The 23,036-nt window shown below is 32.3% G+C and overlaps 2 protein-coding genes and 1 long non-coding RNA gene across 10 annotated transcripts; 2 read left to right on the forward strand and 1 right to left on the reverse strand.

Moving 5' to 3' along the window:
- Positions 1–1,874: 1,874 nt before the first annotated feature.
- On the forward strand, positions 1,875–6,316 carry LOC139820063 (uncharacterized). Of its 3 annotated transcripts, XR_011733890.1 has the most exons (5): positions 1,875–2,084; positions 2,285–2,397; positions 3,507–3,749; positions 4,960–5,115; positions 5,445–6,316. It is a non-coding gene; the product is annotated as an uncharacterized lncRNA (long non-coding RNA). The 3 variants fall into 3 exon arrangements; XR_011733888.1 differs by having other exon boundaries at positions 1,878–2,397; XR_011733889.1 differs by lacking the exons at positions 1,875–2,084; positions 2,285–2,397 and adding an exon at positions 3,375–3,437.
- Positions 6,317–11,472: 5,156 nt separating this feature from the next.
- Positions 11,473–17,527, forward strand: LOC139820059 (odorant receptor 13a). Of its 2 annotated transcripts, XR_011733887.1 has the most exons (10): positions 11,473–11,777; positions 12,226–12,351; positions 12,430–12,550; positions 12,853–13,114; positions 13,602–13,724; positions 14,029–14,119; positions 14,309–14,445; positions 15,643–15,775; positions 15,846–16,012; positions 17,376–17,527. XR_011733887.1 is itself a non-coding variant. In XM_071789992.1 (9 exons), the coding sequence occupies exons 1-9, from the start codon at positions 11,634–11,636 to the stop codon at positions 15,894–15,896; spliced, it is 1,188 nt and encodes a 395-aa protein (XP_071646093.1). In that variant the 5' UTR covers positions 11,473–11,633; the 3' UTR covers positions 15,897–16,723. The 2 variants fall into 2 exon arrangements, 1 of the variants encoding a protein (XP_071646093.1); XM_071789992.1 differs by lacking the exon at positions 17,376–17,527 and having other exon boundaries at positions 15,846–16,723.
- LOC139820058 (odorant receptor 67a-like) lies at positions 14,356–23,035 on the reverse strand. 5 transcript variants are annotated; one of them, XR_011733885.1, is made up of 10 exons: positions 22,880–23,035; positions 19,447–19,566; positions 19,241–19,358; positions 18,058–18,328; positions 17,729–17,845; positions 17,559–17,649; positions 17,349–17,485; positions 16,992–17,124; positions 15,751–15,906; positions 14,357–14,495 (listed from the first exon to the last, which is right to left on the reverse strand). XR_011733885.1 is itself a non-coding variant. In XM_071789991.1 (9 exons), exons 1-9 carry the CDS (start codon positions 23,033–23,035, stop codon positions 14,481–14,483), a joined length of 1,158 nt encoding a protein of 385 aa, XP_071646092.1. In that variant the 3' UTR covers positions 14,356–14,480. The 5 variants fall into 5 exon arrangements, 2 of the variants coding, with proteins under 2 accessions (XP_071646092.1, XP_071646091.1); XR_011733884.1 differs by having other exon boundaries at positions 14,359–14,495; positions 15,720–15,906; XM_071789991.1 differs by lacking the exon at positions 15,751–15,906 and having other exon boundaries at positions 14,356–14,495.
- Between the last annotated feature and the right edge of the window lies 1 nt (position 23,036).

A 23,036-nucleotide genomic window follows, 5' to 3' on the forward strand; every position in this document is an offset into this window, starting at 1 on the left:
ATTGGGACGTCGTATTTGAATATAACGAAACCCAATATGGCGGCTGTATATTCGAAAAATGCTAAAAAATAATGACGTCGATATCAAATCATACAGACTCGTTTTAATTATTATTAATTTGAGTGTTACGGTATTTTTTAATTGCTTTTTTTAATTTACTTTTTCAAATTTTTATGAAATTTTATTATTTTTTTATTTTTGACTATGATTTCGTTATTGCGGTGACAAAATTTGAACGTGGTTGATCAAATATGATTTTTCCAGTAAATACAGAATAATTTTTGAATAAGTAAGTGAAGGCAAGACAGGTAATCTTTCGAGCCAGTGAAGACAAGAGAGACAGATTGTCCGGCCAGTGAAGGCAAGAGAGACAGACTATCCAGCTAGCGAAAAAAAATTATTCTGTATTTACTGGCCGGACAATCTGTCTCTCTTGCCTTCACTGGCCGGACAATCTGTCTCTCTTGCCTTCACTGGCCGGACAGTCTGTCTCTTTTGCCTTCACTGGCTGGACAGTCTGTCTCTCTTGCCTTCACTGGCCGGACAGTCTGTCTCTCTTGCCTTCACTGGCCGGACAGTCTGTCTCTCCTGCCTTCACTGGCTGGACAGTTTGTCTCTCTTGCCTTCACTGGCCGGACAATCTGTCTCTCTTGCCTTCACTGGCCGGACAATCTGTTTCTCTTGCCTTCACTGGCCGGACAGTCTGTCTCTTTTGCCTTCACTGGCTGGACAGTCTGTTTCTCTTGCCTTCACTGGCCGGACAGTCTGTCTCTCTTGCCTTCACTGGCCGGACAGTCTGTCTCTCCTGCCTTCACTGGCTGGACAGTTTGTCTCTCTTGCCTTCACTGGCCGGACAATCTGTCTCTCTTGCCTTCACTGGCTCGAAAGACTACCTGTCTTGCCTTCACTTACTTATTCAAAAATTATTCTGTATTCACTGAAAAAATCATATTTGATCAACCACGTTCAAATTTTGTCACCGCAATAACGAAATTATAGTCAAAAATAAAAAAATAATGAAAATTCATAAAAATTTGAAAAAGTAAATAAAAAAAGCAATTAAAAATACCGTAACACTCAAATTAATAATAATTAGAACGAGTCTGTATGATTTGAATATTGACGTCATTATTTTTAGCATTTTTCGAATATACAGCCGCCATATTGGGTTTTGTTATATTCAAATACGACGTCCCAATTGTTAATTTATCAACATCTTACAATGTATCATGATATAAATTTTCATGAAAATTAAACGCAGTTTGTATGTTTTAAAGAACGAAATAGTTATTTTTTAGCATTTCACGGATAATTTGGCCGCCATATTAGTTTTGGACAAACTAAAAATTTATTTTTTCCATGGATTCAATGCTAACTACTAAATAAACACATTAACACATTTTTCTATGACAGTCTATAACTTCCAAGTAACGATTTCATCTGTCGTACCTCGTTACTCGCAGACTTCGGCCACCATATTGGGTTCCGCCATGTTGATTTTTCAAAAGGCCACAGCTCAACTAAAACTACATTAGTGTAGCTATAAAATAAGCCCCGAAAGAATTTTTTAGGTGACCCCAATTTTTGGACAGGGGGGGTGTCTGATTTCACGGAGAATGCCCTATATATATATATATATATATATATATATATATGTATACCCAGTAAGCAAGGAACATTAAATTTACGTTTAGAAATATTGACTTTATGTGTATTTTTTAAACGTTTTTTAATAATATTATACACATATTTGAAAAATATTATTTCGTAATATGATTTTTCTGAATGTTGTTAAAATATTTTAAAAACGTTACAGAAAATATTTTTCAAATGTTACTCTGACATTTATTTGAGATCAATGCAACAGTTCAAAATTCCTTGTAATTTGGACTTGGAAATAACGTTGGTAGTATATTAATTTTCTGTTGTTAGAATGTTATTGTTTCATATTGTGCGCAACGCTCATCGCGACAGACAACAGCCATGATGCGTACATTATCCTACGTACGATGCGTGAGTGCGTATACACGCGTGTGGATCGAGCAGTGCGGAGTGCTCTTTATTTACAGTATATTTATATATAAGTAAGTAACTATTATATTCTAAAAGTTGTATATTAATAATAAGAACTCAATTAACCATACGTGCTATGAATAGTAGCTGATATGATGATCTATAACCTATAATTTAGGTTAACTACAAATAACGTTCTTTGGGTATCGGTAGAAGCTATATAGTGGAATTATTTGCTATTTTCTTGCAATTTACTGCCGATTATTTTCAGCTGTTTGAGCGCGTCGAGATCATGAGCAGACGCACGCTTGTCGCAACAGCCAATCGGAAGCAGTAATAGTTCTGGAGACTGTAGTCGCATTATCTTACATATACGTATGATGCGTGAGTGTGTCATATATCCCAGCAAACGAAAAAAGATTGAAAAGAATTAAAACGGGATTGCCAGGAATTCAATTAAGGACTTTCCGAATTCCATTCTGTCCAAAAAAGGGATTGAAATAGTTTCAATATCATGGAATTCCTTATTTTGGAAAGAATTTGTCTTTTTTGAATCCCATCCAATTCCGACACAAAAATATTATACCACTGAATGCCAGGTTAGGGATTGGAAAGTTTCGTGATGAATTCCATTGAATACCATTGATTCCGTTAACGAAATGAATACCACTGAATGCCAGGTTAGGGATTGGAAAGTTTCGTGATGAATTCCATTGAATACCATTGATTCCGTTAATGAAATGAATACCATTGAATGCCAAATAGGAATTAAAAATTTCCGTATTGAATTCCATTGAATTCCGTCTATTCTGACAATAAAATGAATACCATTGAATGCCAGGATAGGGATTGAAAAGTGTCCGTGTTGAACTCTGTGGCGGTACGCGCCACCAATAGTACACGCCCGCGCGGTATCTGCATTACCGGCAGTTCGCGTCGACGCCGCTAGGCGTCGCATCGCCGGGGCATCTTCTCGAGTTCAAAGTTTCGTCTCGACCGCTATGTAAAGGGACCCCTTACGGTGCCTGACAGATCTTACAAATCTCATTTTCGGGCTAATTGCCCGTCGGCAGTAGTGCGTGTAATGCCCTTAGACATACACAAAAGCTCACCGACGAACAATGGCGCTTGGTCGCCCAACGGAGGCGCGAGACGTTTTCTAAACCATCTAATGCCATGCAATTTTATAACCTTTACGGATTCTATAGGATTGGATGGAATTGAAATTTTTCTTTTTTGGATTCCATGGGATTGGACCATCTCATTTCGAATCCCATCTAATTTCATCTAATTCCGCCAAAAAAGGGATTCAAAAGTATTAAAAAATTTCAATATCTTTTAATCCTTTTGCGTTTGCTGGGATACGTATACGTTTGTGCTTGTGCTGTCGAGCACTTTTAATTGTATACAACATTTTTATATGGGTAATTATTATATTCTAAAACTTGCATATTAATGATAAGAACTCAATTATCTATATGTGCTGTAAATAGGTAGCTGGTGATTCAAGATCTATTTTTCGACCTATATATAAGAGAGAGATTTGCAGAAGAAAAGAAATATACCAAAGTATTAAAAGGATCGAACATATTTTTGATGTACTCGGACCGCGAGGCTGAACAATATTCTGAGGAAAGTATTATACAAGATACAAAGATTGGACAATATCTCCCCTTATCTTCCATTGACAATTTGAAGATATGCTAAAAACTGATCCAGAAGCTTTCATGCAAGTTGTAAGTAAAGCTGCTTATCACAATTATAATTAATTCTATAAACATTTACAAATAACATTTCGGGTTAGTAGTTACATAATCGTAGTAGATATAAATTTACACAATAAAATCAGACTTTAAAAATTTAAGAATTAAGAAAAGACTGTAAGAGATATCTCCTCTCTCTCCCTCTTTCTCCCTTTCTCCAAGAGTAGTAAATATAATATTTGCAATTTAGAGTCGACAAAGAGATCACCAGGACTTGTAATTTTTATCGATTTTTTGGTATTATTTTAAATGTAGTGCCTATAGCAAAGATAGTAATTGCGCATTATCTGTATCTACTATGTTTATAGTGATTTTGATTGTGGCGTAACATATGCGAATATTTTTTGTTTATGACACAATTTATTAGATGAAAAAATAGATGAAAACTCTAAAAGTGTCAGTAACATACAGACAAAATCATCCAAACGTCATATCAAATAAGTACTAACGCATTCACACTACATTGTTCAAGTCTTTTATGCATATAGATATTCTATATATAAATGTGTGTTGCTTTGTTTTACCATATTTAGCAGAAAGATTAAGTATTTATATATAAAAATCTTCTTGCAAACTTTTCGTATATTTTTAAGCTTTTAAATTTAATGGAAATGGTACAGTAATATTTTTTTACAATTTTCTTTAACGGACCAAACATACTGATAATATATAAAAGTTGTACAATTTTTGTAACAGATAAATATTTACATTGACAGCTCGAGATCTTTACTTTGAAATTTTTTAATCATTTTTGTGATATATTGAGCAAATGCTCTAATTGATTTACACCTATTTTTATTATGTACAAGCATTTGTAATTCTATGCAACCAATGCGATATATGTAAATTTTCTAAAAGAAGGTAGAATTTTGTCGGTAAAGTTTTCAAATATCCTTCAAAAATCAAAATGTATTTGTATTAATCTCTATAATGTATTCAACTGTATGTTTTATGTATAAAACGATCAAATAGAATCTTGAAGAGGAGCACCCAATGGGTCTAAAACCAAAAATGGTTACTCTGACTCTTTTTACAAACTTGTATCTATAATATATGTCCTTTAATGTGTTCTATAATATCCCATAATATGTGTTATTATATTTTAAAAGTCTTCTGAATTATTTTCCTTGCAATTTATAATAATAAACTGCATTATATAGAATTACAAGTATAAATTTTTCAGGTGAACAAGGTTATGTTAATTGGAGGGAAACATGAAAAGGATTTTATTAGAAGAAGTTTGAGTGCTACATTTTCTGATGACTTAGCCTCCATGTGTTTATGGACTGGCCAAAAAAATAATTATAAAATTGGAGATACGCAATTCTGAGCATTAAAAGTAAGTAATTTTTTAAGAGATGTATATATTACTTGCAGTATTAAATGCTATGTTTTATGTCTCAGAATTTATTAAAATTGTCTCCTATTTTTTTGTGGCAATCATCGTTAAAAAGCAGGACACACATACACGTTAAAAATTCTTACAAAATAAAAGAAAAATATATATATTCATAAACTAATACTTTTGATCGATTTAGTATATATGTAAACTATTCCGGAAACTTTTGTGTTATTTCAATAATTATCATAAGTTTTAATTGCCGTTAAATTAACATTATTTATTTCTTTCATCTAACAATAAACTGTATTGAATTTTTCTTATTCCAGAAGCTTTTAGAGCAATTATTCCCTCGGAATACAGAAAAGATTTTGAACACTTTGTAATGGAGTGGTTCAGATTCGCAAACGTCCGTAAGGAAAGAAAAAAACATTAAAAAGGTAATGTAATGTATTTTGGTATATACTCTCTATAAAATAAAATTATTATAGTTTGCCGCGTTATAATTTATAAGTAGCTTTTTCACTAATTTAATTCTACTTTTATTTTTCAGGAAGTGATAAAATATTATCTTACTTGCGTGGCTCCGCGCGAGTGATTATTATAGTAACAAAAGGGTCTTAGGTTTGATCTCGACTCAGTCTGCATCCCGCATATACAGTCCTCGTTTAACTTGTTTCCCTGTAAGGGGTTGATTAAGAGGAAGTAAATGGTTTAAGGATTGAAAGACCTGTATGTGGTTTAATAATCCGTTTTAGAAAGTTTGTAGAATGAAAAAAAATACATAGGTCTAGGCAATAGTAAAAAGAAAATTTTTATACATTAGAAATAGTGATTTGTGCTATATGATCTAAAAGGATAAGGTCGAAGGCACTAACACCCTCATTCGAGGGGACACATTTCAAATAAAAAAGGAAGATTTTGATAAAATTATTTGGTTTGACATTTTTCTCAATATTACGTTTAGTTTGTATTCAAGGATCAACGACGAAGATGTGGAACCACATCTGATCTTGCCTTAAAATGCATTTTTTCCTGGATTTGAGACAGAAATCTGATTTTTTTATTTGAAAGATGAGTTTTATCCCAAAACCTTCCGCTAGGATCAGTGATCTTCACCAAAGATATTATTGTGATAAACTGAAAACTGTAATATATGGTATATATTATTTTTATATAAATAAAACTTTTTTTATGATAATTAGTGAATTATTCCCTAATACAGATTAGTATATAACAGGCCTGGGCAACTTCGAACTCCGGAGTCACGACACTCCCCTACTTTCCGTAGATAGAAAAGAAGTGTCGTGGTTCTGGAGCTCAAAGTTGTCCCAGCCTGATCTATAAAAGCAATCTAAATATTAATTAGACAATAAATATTGAGATATTTTATTACTATTGCATATTTATTGAAAACATGTTGCCTGTAATAGAAATAAAACATCAATAAGAACTTTAAATAAATGTTAGAATTAATATTACGGTAATCTTAATATAATATTGTAATAAAGTTGATAGTACGTTTAAATTTTTATGTCAAAAACATTACAGGAATGATAGAAAAACCTTAGCGCAATGTTATTTGCAACGTTATGGCACTCCCATTTCAACATTACTGAAATTTCGGAATCGTGGTCAAAGTATGTTCATAATGATGTTCTATACAACATTAAGAACTACATATTTAACAACATTACAAGTTATAGAATATCGTTGCAATAACATTGTAATAATGATTTTTTGCTTACTGGGTATATATATATACCCACTCGGCATGTAATATTTCAGAAACATTTCTGCAAAATTCCATTTGAAATATTACACTTTTCATCAATATTTCAGAAATATTTCACGACCGTTTCTGCAACATTTCTGCAATGTTTCAATCGGCACAATTATTTCAAATGCAACTTTGCTGAAAGATTTCGGCAATATTTCGGTAATATTACTGAAATATTTTTGAAATATATCTACGAAATATTGCAGAAACACTTCGGAGATATTTCGAATACATTTTACACTGAGAAAAATGTTTTTTATTAGCAAACAAAATTTTGTTACTGACGTAAAAACTATTTGTTGATATGTGAAAAATGAAATATTTTGTTACCGGAACAAAAAAAATATATTAAGCCATGTGCGTATAGCCGCCGCGCATTTGTCCAAAGAAATCCGCTCTCTCAGCCGGTCACCCATCCAAGTAGTATACCGGCGCCTTGTTGCTTGACATCGATGATCGAACAGGGTAGTGGTGATCTTCTGACTCTGACGCTTTTTTTTTTCTTATACTTGCTTATTTTGGTGACCATAAAGCTATCGCATAACAATATTAACAATACAGATATACGAATAAATCTTTTTTGCCAGTCAACGTCGAATATTAATTTATATTAAATATTATTAAGTATTTTATATTTTATATTAAAAATGCCATATGACAATATCAGAAAATTCTTAATATTATAAAAGAGAAAAAATGCAATAAAATGTAATAATTATATAATAATAAATTTAATTTTTTATAAGTTCTAAAGTCTGTCATCAACTTTTCGGAAATATTACAAATGCAATGTTGTATGTGAAACATTCAAAAATATAACGCGTGCAATTTAAATGTAAATAATAGTTTTATCATGTATCAGAAATGTTTCTAAACCGTTACATCTGCAATATTTCTTCTGCAATATTGTAGAAATTCACTGCCTGCAATTCAATTTTTCATTACCTACGCAATCCTTCAGAAATTTTTCAGAAATATTTTAAATGCAATGTTGCGTTTGATATGTTACAGAAATATTATTTGTGCAATGCAAACGTAATATTACTTTTATAAAGTTTCAGAAATATTTCTGAAATATTGCATCTGCTACATTTTTTTGCAATATTACAGACACTTACAAATATTGTAAACAACTTTCTGAAAGATTTCAGAAATATTGTTAATGCAATATTATAAAAAACATGATGCAGGTACATTTCTGAAATATTTCAGATGCATAGTTACAAATGAAATGTTAACGAAATATTTCTGTACTATTTCCGAATATTTCAATATTTCAGCAACATGACATGCCGAGTGGGTAACGCATATATTTTATAACAAAACTCGTTTCTTAATTAATTATCAACCAGTCTGAATCTGGCAACCAGTACTGGCGCAGTACTGGGCCGATAGTAATACCTATACTGGGGCAGTACCAATAGACAACGGCTGGGCCAGTACTGTCGGTCAGTATTGGGCTAAAGTTATCATCCGGCGCTGCGGCAGTACCGCGCCAGTAATGTTGCCAGTACAGCGCCAGTACCTAAACTACCACAACCCAGTACTGGCCCAATACTGGGCCGATTGTAAAACCCTGTATGGGAAGATAATTAATATTATTATTGTTAGAAGTACATCATATATAAACATAACAATTATAATTTAATAGTTGAACATAACAATTAATTTAATAATCAATGAACTATCCCAGTCAACACGCATGTCTCAAATCGGAACATATGACATCTTAAGGTGGTCCTTTCGTGAGAACAAGTATTAGATAGGTACCTAAATTTGATATATGTTAAATATACAGTAATAAGGGGCATGTGTACGAAAAATCAAGTGAGGTTACCGACACTTTACAAGAAATAAGTCATTTTAAATGTGCGTTCGCGGAGCGTGCCGATTGTCATTCTATCCTTGTTTACATATATCTAATGAACGAGAAAGATAGAATGATGCAAATCGCCACGTCCGAGGTTTTCAACGAATAATACATGTACTTAGCGATCAGATGAATACATTATTCATGTCTTAAAATATTCCCTGAAGTTTCCGGATTTCGTACATACCTTGAAAATAAAGGCTTGCCGAATGTTTTGCTCTGATATATGAGGTTAAATAAGTAGTGGTCCAATCGCATATTGCTTTACTCGTACTGTCATGCCTGACCTAACCTAAATCGAGTCCAACCGCACTACTATTGTGATATTTTTTTAATTAGTAAATAATTAAATACGATTAAATCGTGCGTGTAAAATCATATTATATTATTATAATTATTGGGATGTTGTGTAATGCTTGTCAATATGTCGGTTTTCAATTACCTCATGACGGACTGTTACTTGACTAGCTGGGTCCGCGAAAGGACCACCTTAAAGACGTCTTCAAGACGTCATTAAAACATCTTTAAGACGTCTTATGATATGGTGTCTTTAAAATGTCTCATGTCCAATTTAAGATATTGTGTTCACTGGGATATGAATATAAAAGAAACATAGCAAAACGCGAGCAATTTCATGTCTATAATTGCAGAATAAAGGACCACGCACTAATTATATGAAAAAAATGGCCACCGTTAAAATCGACGAAAACTACGGAAAACTGTAGTATGTGTGATGCCGATGAAAAGTTCAAATCCGCACAACCCTCAAAATATGCTAGTTTTTAAGCTACGAGCCTATAAAGGTAATATTGATGGTATAAAACGTACACATATTATACATAGTACACCCACTCTTAGCGTTACCCAAGATCAACCAGCGTGGAGGTGGTGAGTGTCTGATCTCCTTTTTTGTTCTTGTTTTTATTTTTTTAATATCTTTTATTTTTTTAATATTTTTAATTTTTTCAATATTTAATATTTTTTTTTTTTTTTTTTTTATCTCATAATGGTTTTTCTATTGTCTCAAACACCTTGATTTGTCAATTGTCAAAATATGCTATAATTGATAGTTTTTTATACCACGAGCCTAATAAAGGTAATAATCGTGGTATAAAAAACTATCAATTATAGCATATTTTGACAATTGGCAAATCAAGGAGTTTGAGACAATAGAAAAACACTATGAGATAAAAAGAAAAAAAAACAAAAAATATAAAATAATAAAAAAATATTAAATAATAAATAAAAAATATTAAAAAAATAAAAACAAGAACAAGAAAGGAGATCAGACACTCACCACCTCCACGCTGGTTGATCTTGGGTAACGCTAAGAGTGGGTATACTATGTGTACGTTTTATACCACTAATATTATCTTTATAGGCTCGTAGCTTAAAAACTAATATATTTTGAGGGTTGTGCGGATTTGAACTTTTCATCGGCATCACACAAACTACAGTTTTCCGTAGTTTTCGTCGATTTTAACGGTGGCCACTTTTTTCATATAATTAGTGCGTGGTCCTTTGAACTAGTACGATGCGTCGCCCAAAATGAAAAAACTTGTCCTTTTTATGATGATGAAAACACAGCCGCCTTGCGTATTAACGGCTGGCGGTATGTTCGTTTTGTGCATGGAAACATTCGCCACGGTAAGATAATTTGCTCTGAACTTATAGGGGAATAAAAAGGGTATGTCGGTTTACATGGAAAAAATGTATCGTGTCGCATGCCTCAATTAAAATACATATCTATATGACTGTTTGTATGTATGTACATATCTATATAACACATTTCTTCATTATGTTGCCAATCGCAAATGTATTAATTTTACATTTAAATACTATACTTACAATGTTGTCCGTTCTTCTTCAAGATTTTGAAGACTGCTGTGTTATATTTTACTTTCTTACGCTCGGCGCACATTGATGGGCACAGCTTTCCGAGTCTTGATGCAATCATGATATCAAGAGGCAACAACAATCCATTAGTTAGATCTAGCCCCGACTAGCATTGGTTGACTAGAAATTTTGATCTGAAATTGAAAGCAATCGCTATAATTACTAAAATTGTATCTTATATCGAAGTTACTAAACGGATGCGAACTATATATTTAATATCAATATCATATATATATATATATATATATATATATATAATATATATATACATATTCTATATAGTGCCATTACTATTAAGTATTCGATATATTAAGTAATATATCGAAATGATTAGTCTTGTATCAGATGTCTTTTTCGAAAGCAACGCGTACAATTTGATTTTTATAGATGGTATATCTCCATCTCTCTCAGACTGTCTCTGACTTCCGCGTGGTCAAATTAAAAATAACTCTTTTAACATTACACGCACAGCGTTATCGGGATATCTAACAGGTACTATAGAAGTATTGTCGTGTAAAGCGTATTACCTCGGAAAGTATGAAAAGAAAGTAGAGTAGGCTCTGCGAACGATATATTACAACGGAAGGAAGTGAATTGAAGTGAAATTCACGCCGATCTCTTCCTTCTGTATAAGAAACAACTAGGAGGTTTAAGCGAAACGTTGCGTCTACACTTTTAACTTTTCGCAATACTCGACGCTTAACTCAACCCCTCGCATTGCGCAGTCACGAAAAAGACACTGCACAGAGAATTTATCTCTTTCTTTTAGCTGCTTCGTGCACACGTATCGTGCACCTTGTGCGTGCTACATCATATCGATTTGATTTCCTTCCGCGGTGCAATTTTTCTCAATTACGCGCCGTCCAAACGGAATGCTTGACGAAGCCAATAAATTCCTCCCCACGCGTGGATGTTTTCCGCTTGGTAAGGTTTGGCAAGCGTCAGTGCTATACCCGCCACGAAACCGTCAAGATGGACAGTGTTCAAAGTCAATATATGCGTATCAATCATATCCTGATGTGCCTCATCGGTCAGTGGCCGTACCAGGAGAGTTGGGAAAAGTTTCTCATCCAATTCGTCTTCGTGCCCGCGGTTTTCGCTCAGGCAGTTGTTCAGGTAAACTCCTCTTTGAATGTCCCTTAAATAACGCAAAAGATAAGTTTTTATAAATTAATCGTGAAACAAAGAACAAGCTAATAATTAATTGTGCGTATATATAAAAGATCAACGGTGATCAAGATGGAAGTAAATTACTAAATTAGACTATTAAATTAGAAATTATATTTTTATCTTTTTGATGAATGACAAGTCACATTTATAATTATATAACAAATAATATACTATTAAAATAACAATACTTAACATTCTCAATTTTAAATTAGAATTGTTAACGTGTCAGGACGACAGCGTAATATAAGATTATACATTTTTAAACCAGTTTGAAATTGCAAGAAGACATGTGTATTATATTTTTGCAAGTTTATATTCTTTTTTCGGAGAATATTGATTTAACTATATGATATCTTAAATTAGATGTGGTCATGCATTTTGAGAAATTTTGCAGGGTGGCGGCATGATTACTGCTTGGTTTGCGGATGACATCGACGCGTTTATGGAGGGTTTGTCGCCTTTTGTAATTAGTTTAATGTGCGTCTGTAAACATATTAATTATACGTACAATCATGAGCAGGTATGTCCTTTTTCTTGAAGATGCGAGAATAATCGATTTTCTGATACTAATCGTAGTTATTCGTCATATTAAACGTAGATGAAGAAGCTCGCCCTCACAATGGCGGACGATTGGAATATCTATTCAAAGCTTAGTCACGAGTATCATATTCTTTGTAGGAATTACGCGATGGGTAGAAAAGTCACGCTTGCTTACGCAGGTAAAAATTATATCGAAAGTTTAAAGGCTTTGTAAATTGTACAAATTTTAAACATATACATATACATATATACATATATACATATAAATATATACATATATACATATACATATATATATTATACATATATATAATTTATGTACAATATATGTGATATTTAAATTTATATGTATAATTATAATTAAATTGAAATTTATACAGGATATAGATACTTTTTAAATGAAGCTAAAATATCTCCCGTACGTTAAGCTGAATAGTTACAAGCCAGGTTCGACTATTGATTGATACATTATTATTTACAGTCTCCCTATATGGCTCAATGGCCCCCTTTCTGGCGGTACCGGTTATAATAAACACAGCCGGCTACATGGGGTTGTACAACATTTCCGAGGGTAGACCCCTGATGTTCCGCACGGAATACTTTATAGACTCCGAGAAGTATTACTACCCGTTGCTGGTGCACTCGTACATTGGCACCCTCGGATTCGTCACGATCGTTGTGGCGATCGACACGATGCTGGTGTTTCACGTTCAACATGAATGTGGGATGTGCGAGATCCTAGGGTAACTCCGCAATAATGGCACTTTGTAAGACTGAACAACATTTTTCATTCAAAACGCATTCTCGTGTGTTTGGTATACCCGCGTCTACATATGTTACTTGCAAGAAATCTGATCGGTGTTTATCTCATCTCGTACTAAACTATTTCATACTGTTATATATTTCTTACACGTTTTATTAAATCTTTGATACATAGAAATATATATACATTTTTTGTTGTGTAAATCGAGTATTATTGAGCGGGAGAGAAAGAGTGACTATGGAATAAATATTTGTCATTGGTCATTGAGTGTCTTATTAATGCGTACGTTACCCGAATTCGTTTCATACACCACGTCGTGAAGATAGAACGATATATGATTACCCAAGGTAGAGACAACGATATTAAGTTTAAATATTAACGTATTTCATCTACATCACTCGATCGAATTTCAACATCCTTGGATCCGACTTATGTTTAAGATACATTTATCAATGAGTATTTTTTAGATATCGGCTAGCACGGATTGTTGACGCAGATACTTTAGACATAAATTTGCATTCAGATAAAGAGGAGGCTGCATCGTACAAACATGTTAAGAATTGTGTAATCATGCACAATCACATAATAGAGTTAGTATCTCTGAATAACTACATTATATCCTTTGTTGTTGATAATTTCATGTGCATTATAGCGTTTTTAATGTAAATTATGTCAATTGATATTTTTTATGTGTGTACATATTCTATTCAATTTATGTATATTTATTTGCATTATGTACTTTATTTAATAATTTAATTTCTTTATGTCGACCCCTCCGCCCAGGATTAAAATATATTTTCTGGAATATTTATTTTAGCATATATATATATATATATATATATATATATATATATATATCTTTATTAACTTTATTAACTTTTTTCGGACATAAAGATATGCTAGGCGTATTGAGGTTGCGAATACGACATCGTATTTTTTTCAACTAGGTTGCAATATGATGGGCATGACGTTTACAATATTCCAGGTTAGTGCTGAATACAAATATTATAAAAACACACATGCGACTATAATTATTATCACTGATAAACTTTATGTCTATTAAAAGTTTTGTTTTCTTTATGATGTCATGCTTAAGATTAAAAAATATTTTTTAAACACACTTGTAATTATACATGTGAGAGTATGACAAAATAAACTTATATTTACGAATTAGGCAGTGGTAAAGTTGAGCGATCCAAACGAAGCTTTGCGATATGCATCGTTCACGATGACTCTGCTTTCCGTTCTTTTCCTCGAAACCTGGCCGGGTCAGCAGTTATCAGATTATGCTGACAAAATTTTCGCGTACACGTAAGTATCTCGTAGTGGAAGCATTTTGCTGCAGCTCATATAGCCAATTTCTAAAAACGATTAATGTCCAATAACAGCTGTTCAGATATTCACACATCTGGTTTATGCAACCGCTTTATAAACACACATTTGCCAGGAATAATTGTATATAAATAGGTGATTCTCTGGTGAAAAAATTACTCATTTTCAGAAATTTTCTAAGAATCCTTTATGTTTTAGATTTATAAAAAATTCTGAAAAATATATATAAAATTTTTCAGATACTTTGAGAAATAATTGGATGAAAATTTTTGGGATATTTTAGTACCTATGTATGAACATTTCTGATAAATTGCGCGAATTTTCTCATATTTATTCAGATTTCTATAAAATGTTGGCAGGAAAAATCTGAAATATGTCATTATTATTTTGTCTGAGCCTTTCTGAAAAACGTTTTTATTTGTATAAATAATCTGAAAAATTTTGCACCTATTTTCAAAGCGCTACCAAGTGGATAAAAATTTGTGAGAATGTTCTTTTAGTCTTCTTGATGTGCTACAAAAAAAGTAGAAACGAATCCACTAAACGGTTGCTGAGATATAACGATTTTAATTTTCACTGATTTTACACGTATTTTTATGGGAAGAGACGATTTTGACGGATAAAACAGCTAAAAAAATGTTGAAGGAGCGCTACCAATATTTTGAATTTTTTTGTACATCTAGTATACGAATAGATGAAACTATCTGTCAAGTTTCAATTGTCTTCACTACACCGTTTTAAAGAAATAAATTAATAATTAATGATAATTAATTATTAATTAATAATTAATAATTAATTATTAATTTTATTAATAATTTGACGTTATAAAGTTGAAATCAGGGCATTTTTACTGCCAAAAGTTTAGGCTCATAAATTACAAAAATCGCAAATAATACTGGAAAAAACATTTGTAAAGTAAAAAATACCTTTGTAGGAGTAAAAATAAGACTCCTACTATCATTTGAGTATCTTACATCTAGATTTACTATGCGTTAGGCGTAGATATTCAAGTATTTCAAATTTCATGCACTTTTGTCTAAGATTGTACCAGTGATACATCCTTAAAAATTTTAAAGAAATTTTGACTAATTATGACTAATATTGAAAAAAATTCTGAGATATTTTTTCACCAGGGTTTTTAACTAAAAAAATTAATCCGACACATCTATCTTTTAGAACTAATGGACAATGGTATCAGTCTTCGCTGAGAGTGAGAAAAGTGATCAGCATTATGCTGATGAGGAGTTACGTGCCAGTTAAAATAACTGCGGGCAATCTATACACCTTAAACCTAGCAAATTTTTCTGCTGTAAGACTTTTTTTCCAAAATGACATCTAATATCGTATTGCCGTAAAGATTGATATATCATCATTTTAAGGTCCTACGCACGTCGTTTTCTTACTTCACTGTCCTTTGCTCTGTGCAATGAGTGAGGCTCGCTGCAATTCAAAAGCAATTATTGATGATAACAGCTACAAGTAACTGAGCCTTTACCACCCTTTTTATGATGACTTGTGAGTTACAGTGACGATGATAGATGACTTGGTAAAATTGATATAAAATATTCTATAAGGCGTCATTAAAATATTTGCGAGAAAAAGAGTTAAAAACACTTTGATACAGCAATTGCGATTTTTTCCTAATTTTATTTAGCTACATAAAAAATGTGGGTAAATGTGTATAAAAGGTCAAACCTCACCGATTTTATATCGCTACTTAAATATGTTTGTAGGGGTTCTTTCTGAATAATTCTACACAAGAAAGAAGTGGGGGACGGCATTGATTTAAAAAAAATAGCAAATTGAAGTTTTACAATTTTAACTTTTTTTAGTTTAGTTTAGTTTAGTTCGCGTAGAAAATCATGGGTATTTTGTCAACAATTGAATTGACCAATTTTGCACAATTCGTTAGAAGCTTTCACCATGCAACTACACGAATTTCTCAACCTCGTTAATAATAATAAAATAAGTCGGTCAATTCGATTGTGGACAAAATATCCATAACTTCGCGAACCGAAGTCCACTCACTCCTGCTTGTGGGGGAGGGACAGTATACACACATCAGCAAATTACTTCCCTTAGTACTGAAAAAATATATTATTACAGCATATACAAACTTTAATGTTGAACTTCAATTTGTTGTATCTTCTAAACAATCTAAACTAATACCGTCCCCCACTTTTTTCTTGGTTAGAATTACTCAGAAAGACCTCCCCTATAACATTTTTAATATAGCGATAAAAATCGGTGACCTTTTTATACACATTCACCAAAATTTGGATGGAAGATACAAAGCTTTATTATATAAGGAGATACGTATCTTCTAGTCAATGAATGAGTTATTTGTTACTAAATCCCGAGGGCCATTACATATCTCTGAAATTGCTCCTATTACATTCAAGTTTTTATTGCATGGACCGTAGAAGCATTAAGTACGAGAAGCCTGTACGCATTGCCTTAAATAAAATTTCACGTTATTGACAGTGGCATTGTGCTTGCCTTACTGTATCATTAAGTACACTTACCATGTTATAAGTCACATAGGACAGAACAAGAACTTTCCCCGCAGTTATTGTCAGTGGTTTTCTACTTCTCATCATGATCATTATTAGAAGTTTTTGCGACATTATCGGCATCTTGTACCATTTTATTTTGTACCTGCAAATACGATTATTACACTCTTTATATGTATATCTATTCTGAAAAGTAATTTTAATCTTAATTCGGTTAAAAAAATAAACTAATTTTCGAGATGACTACCGGCAAAAAGAATTAAGTTAATTCAAGCGATTTGTTTGTAAATTCATGATATTTATATAGCGCCCATTACGAAAAATTCATAATTGCTGTTAAACGTTTTGTGGATATTTTGTAAAACATACGCGGAGTCATACACCTTTTCGTTGCAGTCTATGATATTCTGACCTTGCCAGTTTTCAAAGAACGTGTTAAGCAGAAGCCCGCTCAGATAAGTTCCGTACGGCATAAGGCGATTGATGTTTTCCGTATTTGTTATAACCTAAAAAATTTGTCATTGATATATAAATGTGATTATACTTAAGCTCACTGCATATAATTATTAAGTAATTTACCTGAAATCCTACAATGCTTAACAGGGACACGTTAACTGTCATCTGCATAAAAAATGGTAGCCTATACAGCGATTCTATGGCTGTAGCAAATCTGACATAATATGCACGAAGACATTAATTTATTATTGATTATATTATTTATGAACATTATTGTGGAATCATATACTAACTGTATTGCCTCTGTGTGCCTTCGAACACTATATGCGATATTTAAATAATATTTATTTTGCATGGTCATTATGTCGTCGTCATTATTTTCAAGTTTAAATGCGTTTTCCAAATGGTATCTAAAGTTCGATATTATAATAGTATCTATTGAACAAGAATATCTTATGCTATTGATACATACATATATCTATGTCTAATTATGTATATTATATTTTGATTAAATGCTGAATGAATAATTTGAGACAGGTGTACTTAATATAAATTTTTTAAAACTGTAAAGGTTAAAGATTAAACTTAAAATATTTAATTTTCATGTATTCGCCGAACTTACTTCAGAGCTTCAAACAAACCGCAACAATGCTGAACACACGTTAAATACAGGATATTGAACGAAGTCAATATCAACGTATAAAAGAATTCACATAGGCCGCCCTGTATGAGAAGAGGAATGTATTGCATTTGCAAATCAAGCATGTAATTGATGTGATGAGCCGATTCTGTTTGTGCGTCCTGCGTCTTATTTGACGTGTCCTCCTTATTGTAGGAAAATCTGGTCATCAAAGGTGTGAACGCGAAAAGCACGGCGTGGCCAAGTATAATAGCTAACGAAAGTATCAGGTTTATAGGCATTAGTAAATACATAATTATAATACGTACGATTACAAAAAAGGATATTAAAATATATAAATTATATTTAGATTTAATATTCCAAAATTAATAATGCATCAAATGCACACGGAGAAAAATAACTTAGCTATCGTAGCAAAATCATTGCTGCTACTGTATACTTGATATGAAAGCAAACATATTTTGCAATAATCATAATTAATTACTTTTTGCTATGGTAAGATCTATTTTGCTGACAAAATAAAAAAATTCGAATTGTGAGTAAATTTTATGTTAATAAAATGTGAGTAGAGTTCATGTTTATTTGCTGTTAAAACGAACAGTCTAATCCGTCGCAAATACATTTTGCTATTACAACAAAATTGGAGCACAATAATTTACTCTACTAAGAAAATTATTTCAGCAAATAAAATTGGTCTTCTTTTGTTGTCTATATAATATCTAATAAATTTTGCTGCAGTAATTACATACTTGCTGTACGAGCAAATCTTTCTTCTTTATGTAAGATGTATTAGACAGAAATTTTCTTGAGCAAGTATTATTCTCTAAATGTAAAGTTACATATATTATTCGGCTAATTCTTGAAGGTATTTACATTAATAATTCAATTAAAATAAAAAATACGCTATATGCTACATAGTTCGTACTAAAAATAAAACATTCTGTAAGCGCAGAGAAAAATTAACGGAGCTACCGGGACTCGAACTCGGGATCCTTCGCTCACACGCCTAGCACTTAGGCTGCTACCCCACGACTGCTCCACTACTACGCTAATTTCTCCGATCCCTTATCAATACTGGCCTTACGGCCCCAAATCTCCTACAATTCTAGAAAAAGTTCTGTGTTGCGATAGTTCTATATTATTACTGTACGAATCGATAACTTACTCGAATAAACGTAGCCGAATCTTCGCGCAAACAATACATACGAGCGCAAGATTTTAGCCTCTTGATTCGACTTAGGAGAACACCAGTGTTCCTGTATATCCATGAGAAGCATTTTGATCTGTGAACATCTTCGTTTTTAACACTCTGTCATATTAACTACTTTGTGTTTTAATTATGATGGTATTTGATCACTTTTATTTACGCACCTTAGGTAATTTATACACCGTGTAGATTAATTTAATCGTTGACGCTATGGCGAAAAATAGCATCGACAAGCAATCAAATACCTCGAAAAAATCTGGCCAAACTTTGATCATACACAGCATCTGTATTTGCAGTAGATTAGTAAATTAGTAAATTTTATAAAAATATGTATAAAATGTAAAAAAATTATGTGTTGCGATCTTTTTAGACAAATCTTTGCTTTTCCTTTGCTGGAAAAAAGAAAAAAAAAGGAAGATATGCCGTATAATCGTTCGGGAACGAGACACGGAGATTAATCCAGAACCAGGAGGACCGCAACGCATATTTTTTTTTACAAATCTGTACACATTAGTTTCTTGGAATAATTAACCCTGACAGCACTATTACGTGAGAGAAACGTATTATTTTGGTCGCAAAGTCGCAGAATTTATTATACGTCTTTTGCACGTCACAGCGACGTAACATACAACTGAAATAATCAGATTTTAATTAGCTGTCTGTTGCGGTTTTATAATTGATATTTCGGAAATAAATAATATTTTGTTTCTTATTATAAATTTAAATTTTACACGTAACTGTTGCGTTGCAGACGTTGCATAGAATAATGTTTTATAGTTGATGATACTGATATTTCAGTTATGTTTACACTGTTGTACATGTTATATTATATAAATAAACATTAGTTAAATCCGGTTATATAACAAGTTAAGTACAAATGTAGAAGATTGGTACAACGTACATAATACAATAAGTTTAATTATTCAACGTACATGATACAGTAATAACCAATTTTCTATAAATATAATTAAAAATTTTTTTTAAATTATAAAAAGACTGGTTTTTTTATATTATTTAGATAAAATACTTACTGACAAATTAAGATGCATTATTACACTTGGTTGTAGCAAAAATTAAAAAACTGGTGATTACTGGTCCAATGATGTCAAGATGACCAAATAATACCTACTTTAACCCTCAGGGTACTGGGTTAGCGTAACCCAAGCGAATTTTGAAAGTAGCGCCATTTCAAAGGAAGTGAATGGTGGGGGTCCGTACCGGGGGGGGGGGAATCTTTGAGGTAGCTACAGTATGTGAGCGCCAAGGGGCAGCGTCAGTCTACGCTTGGTGCTCAAGTTATACGATTTTAAAAATTGAACTCGGGTAGTCTACACCCAGTCCGTACAGAACGTTACAAAATCCGTGTTTAAAAAAAATTGTGTTTTTCGAGTATTTGCTGCAGTAAAGTGTTTTTTTTTATTCTAGTATGTATAATTTACTATTTTTAATATATTTTTGTGCATTCTAACCTCAAAATGATGCTCTGTAGCATACCAGCATAACGTATCCGTGCATGCATGTTAATATTATTTCAATTTTTGTTATTTATTTATATTATACTAATCAACAACATCCAAAAGAACTATTTTTACTTTAAAATATATATTTTTTTTTGCGTTATTACGATAAATCAAGCAAGTAACGTTATATCGCTATCGCAAAAAAACGGGTATTTTCATAGTTCAAAAAAAAAAAAATACTTTTTGGAATGGATCAAAAAACGAATTCAGCCATTTCAAAGAACAACTTTTTAGCTTTCAAACGCGACTTAAAAAATGTCGATATCTTTTTTTTCATAAAGTTATGCAATTTAAAAGAAAAAGTGAATTTTTATGAAAATTTTTTGAGAATGGTTTACATTTTTAAATGTATCTTTATTTAAACAAGTAATGTAATAAATCTATCAACGCCATTGTATTATTGAGAAAATTTCCGATCCAAAGAAAAAAAAATTTGTTTTAATTGACAAATTACAGTCCAATATACAGTCAATCAAAGTCGCCGGGTTAGGCTAACCCATGTCCGTACGGAACGTAACTTTTTTATAGTCTGTACCCTGAGGGTTAAAACGTCTTTTGTGATATCTTAACGTTATACAAAAACGTTATAATATAACAATTTTTAAATCATTTTTATAAATAATTTTTTTGTAATATAATTGAAAAAAATATGAGAATATTAACAGTTGTTATAGAACATTATAAAGTATTACAAAATTAACTTTTCATAAATATCTATATATATATATATATATATATATAAATTGTATTGTATTAATATTTACTGATTACATATAAATGTTGGGTCATCCGATAGATGGCATCCGATGGGATCCGTTTCTCGTATTTAACATATGGCGATCAAACAATGGTATAAGAACGATATATAAATGACGGGACTTATATCAGGTTGCTTTCCAAAATTCACTCTAGGTAACTAAAATCTATAGTTTACGTCACGTACACTATAGCATTTCAGTTAACTAGAGTGAATTTTGAAACGCAGCCCAGTTGTATCGTTGAGTCCACTTTTATAATAATGTGTGGCACACTTTTGGATTAATGTAACCTTATTTTAGTTAATGGTACTTTTATTTTTAAAGACTGATAATAATTAAATAAGCACAAAGCATAAAACTAGTAAATAGATAAACAAATAAATATATATTTTACAATAAATCCCGTAATTAATTAATTTTGTATATAATTTTGATTTTCACAATCCTCTACGTTATTAATATGTCATTAAAACGTCACTAAAAGGCCCAAAAATCATAAAATCACTTTTTTTTTAACATCTTGAAATGTCAGTCTATGAGTCAGTGTATGAGTCTATGAGTCAGTCTATGAGACAGTCTGTCATTTTTGGTTATCTACATTGGTCATTTTTGATCATTTATAACCAAATTTTGACGTTACTTTGACGTATGCTTGTTTGTTTTAATTTTTGCTACAATCAGGTACATCTAATGCATTTTGTCTCTCAAGTATTTTATGTACATGCATAATATCCCAGATAGCAAGTTACCCACAGGTTGCTGTCAATTTGCTTAAAACTTCTCTGCTAAGTTGCCTTCAATATTGAGGAAAGCGGCTTCCGATTTTGCCTATTGGATTGCCGACTTTTATTGTCACCAAAACGGTTGCCAACAGATTGTGGCAACTTTTATGGCAATAAGTATGCTACGAGCTTTCCGCAGTTGCTCTAAACGAAATTACTGTTGTCCGGTGACAGCAATATGATGACAACTGAAGGGAAACTTATGCCAAACACTATTTCCTTTTTATGCCAAGGAATGCTTGGCTATCTGGGATAGTAAAACCAGTTTTCAAAACCGGTCAACCAGTAAGTACTCAACACGTCGCATAAAGTCACAAATACTATACGTTACTGCGACATGTCTGTCACCAGGAATTTGGCTGTTAGTAACGTGACAGCGACATGTTAATCACGTTTCGAACCCTAGTTGAGACGTCGCTATAACGTTACGTGCGACGAGTTTGCATGTCATAGTGATAGCGACGTGCTTGCTACGTACGGTGCTGTCAGGGAACACTTTCCCTTCGCCCTCTATTTTTTTGTCTTTCTTATAAGTACCTCGAACGAAATTCCGGATCCAAAGAGCAGCGTGAACCAGATGTACAACGCGTAACGTTTGCTTAACGCTTGGAAGGGCCATATACCACACGCGAGCAACAGAATGCGAATATTGCTATAGCACGACTTCCGAAAGAACTGGTCGACATGATGCATC

Source organism: Temnothorax longispinosus, chromosome 10 (assembly GCF_030848805.1).
Source record: "Temnothorax longispinosus isolate EJ_2023e chromosome 10, Tlon_JGU_v1, whole genome shotgun sequence".
Lineage (NCBI taxonomy): Eukaryota > Metazoa > Arthropoda > Insecta > Hymenoptera > Formicidae > Temnothorax > Temnothorax longispinosus.

Bases quoted from the DNA above. Each gene is read 5' to 3' on its own strand.
- LOC139820059 (XM_071789992.1), top strand. From the start codon at position 11,634: ATGGACAGTGTTCAAAGTCAATATATGCGTATCAATCATATCCTGATG. The intron at 13,725-14,028 runs GTTAGTATCTCT...TCGGACATAAAG, and splicing joins ATGCACAATCACATAATAGA to ATATGCTAGGCGTATTGAGG. The intron at 14,120-14,308 runs GTTAGTGCTGAA...TTTACGAATTAG, and splicing joins TGACGTTTACAATATTCCAG to GCAGTGGTAAAGTTGAGCGA.
- LOC139820058 (XM_071789990.1), bottom strand. From the start codon at position 23,035: ATGCATCATGTCGACCAGTTCTTTCGGAAGTCGTGCTATAGCAATATT. The intron at 19,567-22,879 runs GTACTTATAAGA...CTGCAAATACAG, and splicing joins GATCCGGAATTTCGTTCGAG to ATGCTGTGTATGATCAAAGT. The intron at 17,486-17,558 runs GTAAATTACTTA...CAAATTTTTTAG, and splicing joins TAAGCATTGTAGGATTTCAG to GTTATAACAAATACGGAAAA.